At 35.5% G+C, this 6,373-nt stretch overlaps 1 protein-coding gene across 1 annotated transcript in view; it reads right to left on the minus strand.

Moving 5' to 3' along the window:
• Window positions 1-128: 128 nt before the first annotated feature.
• Window positions 129-6,373, minus strand: part of LOC107754136 (kelch-like protein 5) — a 46,622-nt gene continuing 40,377 nt past the window's right edge. Inside the window, exons 10-11 of the mRNA XM_016570457.1 lie at window positions 1,050-1,221; window positions 129-528 (exon numbers count right to left, since the gene is read on the minus strand). Coding sequence (XP_016425943.1) covers window positions 472-528; window positions 1,050-1,221 — 229 coding nt within the window. The 3' untranslated portion in view covers window positions 129-471. The remainder of the gene's footprint in view (window positions 529-1,049; window positions 1,222-6,373) is intronic.

Here is a 6,373-nt window from a genome sequence, read left to right on the forward strand (position 1 = left end):
AAAAAAAAGTTTAGTTTTTCCTCCTGCTGTACCGAAATCATACCGAACTGTGACGTTAAAACCGAGGTACGTACCGAACTGTCATATTTGTGTACCGTTACACCCCTAATATAAATATATAATGGTGGTGACTGTGTATAGGAAACATGAAACATGGAGGGATATATAGATAGATAGATAGACGAATGGATGGACATAGGCATTAAATTGAATAAACCCTGTTCATCAGAGACGGACAAGAGGAAGTCTTGCTCTTGATGTGCACAGCTATAAAATAAACTGCTTTTAATAGATAAATACATACTAGAAGTCATAAAGGAAGACCACAGTTGAGTATTCAGCTGTATGTCAGTGATTTTCTCTGCTCTGGTCAGCAGATGCTCAGATCTGTCTGGAGACACTACAACCAGAGCACTGGAGGCTTGCACTGTAAGATGGTCACCATGGAGATGATTGACAGCAGGAGGCATTTCAAAGCTTCACCGCAACCACACAAGCCCCGGCTCGACCTAAACACAATGGCGCCACCTAGAACAAAAACACAAATCTCAATTAGAGAGAACAGATACGGCTTCACATACGGCATCTGCGGCAGTGCATTTACGGGATTTATGTTCTCAATGATGAATCAATTTCTCTCCGTCAACACACACACTGCTTTATTGCTCTCTCTGCCGCTAACGTACACAAACATACATCGTTACCCACACGCATCCCGAGGCTTCTTACAAACGAAACAATATGAACTCTCAGCATGTGGGCGAAGGAAACGTCGCCTAAAAACATAACGAGAAATGAAGCCCAGGAGAAATCAGCCGGTTGCTATAGCAAGGCAATAACAGACGCTGTGATGCAGAGAAGAGCTGTGCTTCTGTCAAAATGATGGAGGCCCTGCATTTACATAATGAACAAACAGCACCGTAAACAAACAGCACCAGGAGGAACGAGGCAGAATCACACCGTAACAGAAAACGGAGCTGTTACTTACACATGCGACACAAAGGGAAGAAAGTCAGGCAGATGGACAAACACAAACTGTATGTGTTTACCTGTGTCCACTCATTGGTTTGGGGGTCGTAAGCTTCCACGGTGTTTAGATACACCTGACCATCATAACCACCGACAGCATAAAGACGGTCCCCCAGAAGACACACCCCTACAGCATCTCTGCTGAGGCTCATGGGAGCAACTGCTGTCCACATGTCTGTCTTTGGGTCATACCTGAAAGAAGAGGTCAAACAGATTAAAATCAGCCATGTTGATTTACAAATATGAACTACATTTATATTCCACTAGACTCTGCCCTCTCTGAATCTCAAGTGCCAAATAAGTTGGTTTTTCTGGCAACAAAGCCATATGTGACCCTGGACCACAACATTTTTTTAAATTGAGATTTATACATCATCTTAATAAATAAGCTTTCCATTGATGTATTGTATGTTTTGTTAGGATAGGACAAATTTGGCCGAGATACAACTATTTGAAAATCTGGAATCTGAGGGTGCAAAAAAATCTAAACATTGAGAAAATCACGTTTAAAGTTGTCCAAATTAAGTCCTTAGCAATGCATATTACTAATCAAAAATTAAGTTTTTCCAATAGGAAATTTACAAAATATCTTCATGGAACAGGAACTTACTTAATATCTTAATGATTTTTGGCATAAAAGAAAAATTGATAATTTTGACCCATACAATGTATTGTTGGCTATTGCTACAAATATACCCATGCTACTGGTTTTGTGGTCCAGGATCACATATAAAAATTGCACACAAATCCATTATTATTTATAAATAATAGATTTAAATACCCTAACAAATCACTCATGGGTGTGCAGACATCTTCAAATTGGATTGTATGACTAAACCCACACTGAAAAAAATAACTAGTAAGATTTACTTAAAAAAATTTTGGTAACAAATTGCACAAACACATTTTAAGTACATTTTACTGCTCTAATATCAAGTACAACTTACTCACTATTATTAAGTAAAATCTACTTACTAAACTTAACATTCATGAAGAAATTAAATCTAATTGCACCCTAATTAAGTAAATATTACGTAATTATATTTAATTTAAAAGTGTTTATTTAAAGTAATTAAGTAAAGTTTATTTATTATTTTATAGACAGGAACCTTGCATTTATAAAAAATATTAAGTAAATCCTACTATTTACTGAAGTAAATAAGTAGATTTTATTATATATGTTTTGATCGAGATGTCCCATTAACTTAGTTTTGGAATCGCCAGGACAATTTTTAATATATCTCCAATTGGATTCGTCTGAAAGAAGAAAGTCATATACACCTAGGATGCCTCGAGGGTGAGTAAATCACAGGCTAATTTTCATTTTTTTAGTGAACTAACCCTTTAATTATTCGTATTTTGGATACATAAAATGCTAGTTTTGAAATTAGCCACAGCAAAAAAAAATTTTTATTCTATAAATGTACTTTCTACCAATATTATTTCCACCACATAATTCTATATTAAACACAATACAATAATTTTTTTTTTTTTGTAAAGGTCCACAATGCCCATAGTTAAATAAACACCCCTACAATATATAGTATAGGGTGGGTTGACAAACATTGGTCATACAACATTTCCATTCAAAAGTTTGGTTAAAGATTTTTTTTTTTATTCAGCAATGATGCATTAAACTGATCAAAAGTGACATTAAAAACCTTAATAACATTACAAAATATTTATATTTCAAAAAATTATCTTCTTTCCAGTCCAAAGTATGTTGGACTTGAGTAATGGATGCTGAAAATGCAGCTTTGCCATTACAGTAATAAACTAAATTTTAAAATGTATAAAAATAGAAAAGCATTTTAAATTAATAAATAATATTTAATAATAATATGTAATAATATTTCACAATAATTCCATTCTTACTGTATTTTTAATCAAAGAAATACAGTCTTGGTGAGCATAAAAGGTTTCAAAAACATTACAAAATCTGTAATGAGCAAAACTGTGAAGCGAAACACACATAAAATATACAGGTAGGAAATGTGCATCTGTGCCTCTGTTCTGTCAGAAGTGAAGGACCTGCCAAGCAAACGTTGACTGGCAGAGACTGAGAGCAGTCTAGGTGCAGGAAATGTTCAGCAGACAGATAGCTCTTTTAAACAAAGATCCAAGAGACAGACAGATGAGAGAAGATGATGAGCATGAGTCAGTCACACTAAAATCCGAATACATTTCAAAACATGACCAAGTGGAAATCACACTCAGAGGCCTACTAACCACCCAGAAAAACGATCCCAGTTGGCTGACGTTAGCTAAATGTACTTACAACATGAAGCAGCTCATAAAATCTAAATGTTGTGGAGCACAGTGTTCCTTCTCTCAGAGAAAAGCTTTTATCTCTTCATTTATTTAGAAACTCACTAAGATAAAAAGTCTTTCTTCACAATGTCATGCATAAAACACAAGTGGGATTTTACCTATGCTTCTGTTCAAATGGAATCTCAAAATTTTTCATTAAAACAAGCTCCAGTGTCATGTGGTGCTCAGATGGTGCAATGAAGGAATAATTGGCACTTCCCATACGAGCTTCACTCATCATGAAGTTGCTGCTGCCCAAATCAATAGACTCAAACACATAAAATGCTGGCACATTTCAGAAGTGCAACTTAAACAACATGATCATGAGTCAGTCACACTAAAATCCTAATACATTTCAAAACATGACCAAGTGGAAATCACACTCAGAGGCCTACTAACCACCCAGAAAAACGATCCCCGTTGGCTGACGTTAGCTAAATGTACTTACAACATGAAGCAGCTCATAAAATCTAAATGTTGTGGAGCACAGTGTTCCTTCTCTCAGAGAAAAGCTTTTATCTCTTCATTTATTTAGAAACTCACTAAGATAAAAAGTCTTTCTTCACAATGTCATGCATAAAACACAAGTGGGATTTTACCTATGCTTCTGTTCAAATGGAATCTCAAAATTTTTCATTAAAACAAGCTCCAGTGTCATGTGGTGCTCAGATGGTGCAATGAAGGAATAATTGGCACTTCCCATACGAGCTTCACTCATCATGAAGTTGCTGCTGCCCAAATCAATAGACTCAAACACATAAAATGCTGGCACATTTCAGAAGTGCAACTTAAACAACATGATCAATTACTACAATGTGTCAAATACTAGTCTGATGGAAATCTGGCTCATTCTGCTCTATAGAATAAACATACTTATACAGTATATAAGTATATACAATAAAACATACTTCATGTATTAAGTGGCAGTCATGAGCATGTGAGATTCCCGAAGTCACGCTCTGTAGTGCCTTTTTTAAAAACATAAATTCAACATATAATAAATAATATATATAAATAAATCCACATTTACTCCACCTTCCTGCAAAGCTGCAACTTTAACGTTTGTGTTGTTGTTTTTTGTGTGTGTGTTTTTAAAGATTTGCATGTCCTTTGATCAGTGGTGAGAATGAAGCTGTGCCAAAATGGGTGGTTTTATGACACATGCTCACTAAATGACAGACAAAAAAGAAGAAATCTACAGAGAACATATGGCACTGAATGTCAGAAAACTATCAGAGTGTACATCCTCTGACTTACTCTCGGCTGTGAAACAATTAGGGGAAAAACCTCATACCCTTCACTAACCTGCACTACAAGTTTTTACAGCACTCATTGAGTCAGTTTCTCTTTAGGAACTCATCTGTAGCACTTTGATGTAAACACATTTGTTCTGGAATTTCTGTATTGTCTTCTTGATGTTCTCCTTGGGCTTTCAGGCCTAACCATAGCATATGACTATATTTAACGACATATACTGGCATTTCCCATTTACACAACCTGAGAACATTCTTGTCTTTCTTTGGAAAAAAAAAAAAAACAGTCTGCTAAATCATAAATATTGAGGTTTCTCAGAGTTTCTGAGCTGGTGGGTTGTGACCCAAAAATAGGTCTCAAGTCTGTGACTAAACATTTAATTGCATAGAATAGAACTGACAAATAAATAGGCTTATTGATTTTTAATACTACAAGAAAACATTTTTAAAAATGGAAAATGAAATGGAAAAAAAAGAAAAAAATTCTACTATTACTATAAATAAAAAAAATACTTTATTTTAAGGTGTCCTTGCTACACATGTTACAAGTACATACCATTATAATAACAATAAATGATGCATAATTACATGCAAGTAACCCTAAGCCAAACCCTAATCCTAACACTAACCATATAGTAAGTACATGTAGTTAATTAATATTACTTAAATATATAATTACACTGTAACAAGGACACCTTGAAATAAAGTGTAACCAAAAATAATATAATAAGAGAAAAGAAAATTACTGTAAAAGTGTAAAATTGCAATATTATTATTTATGGCCTATAATATCTGTCTTAATTTATTAATTTTTAAAACATCAAGCTTTTATTTTGGCAAAAAACTACAGGAAGCCTTTTAAAGCTCCTCTTTTGTTGACAACAATAAGGCTTGTGCCCTTGAATGTTGACCCTGTTCCTGACCTTTTGATTTTGGTCCTCTTACCTTTCGACGCAGTCTGACAGTCGAGATGCTAAGCTTGAAGCTGGGGCATCATGGCCACCGATAGCATACAGAAAACCATTCCACGTCGCTACACCAACACCGCCTCTGCGTTTCGACATGGGAGCACAGCTGCTCCATTTGTTGGTGTGAGGATCGAAACACTCCACTGATTTCAGACATGAACTTCCATCACGACCACCCACAGCATACACCCTTAAAAAAAGAAACAGAAAAAGCAGAACATTATAGATTAAACAGACAAACAGCCTTTTAATGGCAGATATGGAGTCTGTTCAGTTAGAAGCACAGATTTATGCTGTCAATGCTTACTTGCTGTTTAACACTGCAACTCCTACAGTGCTTCGAGGTGTTGCCATGGATGCAACAAAGCTCCACTGGCGAGCTTGAGGGTCCCAGCGCTCCACCGTGCTGAGATAACTCCAACCATCATGACCTCCCACTGCATACATGGGGCCTTCTAACACTGCAACGCCTACAAACATACACACAAATGATCAGAGATCACACATAAGCCCTCATATGCCTTTTAAAGATTCTACAAGTCTAATATGCTTGAAAAAATCATGTGAGGCTTTATGCTTTTTGTGATGTGTAAACTTTTAGCACAGAATCCAGTCATAAACATAGAATATACAGTGTAACATGGAATGTCATTAAATCAATAAATAGAGCGTCTATTAAAGGGGTCATATGATGCTTTTTTAAAGATCATTATTTGGTGTATTTGGTGTAACAGAATATGTTGACATGCTTTAATGTTCAAAAAACACATTATTTTTCAAATACTGTACATTATTGTAGGTCCTCTATGCCCC

Source organism: Sinocyclocheilus rhinocerous, unplaced genomic scaffold, assembly GCF_001515625.1.
Source record: "Sinocyclocheilus rhinocerous isolate Xijiao unplaced genomic scaffold, SAMN03320098_v1.1 scaffold681, whole genome shotgun sequence".
Lineage (NCBI taxonomy): Eukaryota > Metazoa > Chordata > Actinopteri > Cypriniformes > Cyprinidae > Sinocyclocheilus > Sinocyclocheilus rhinocerous.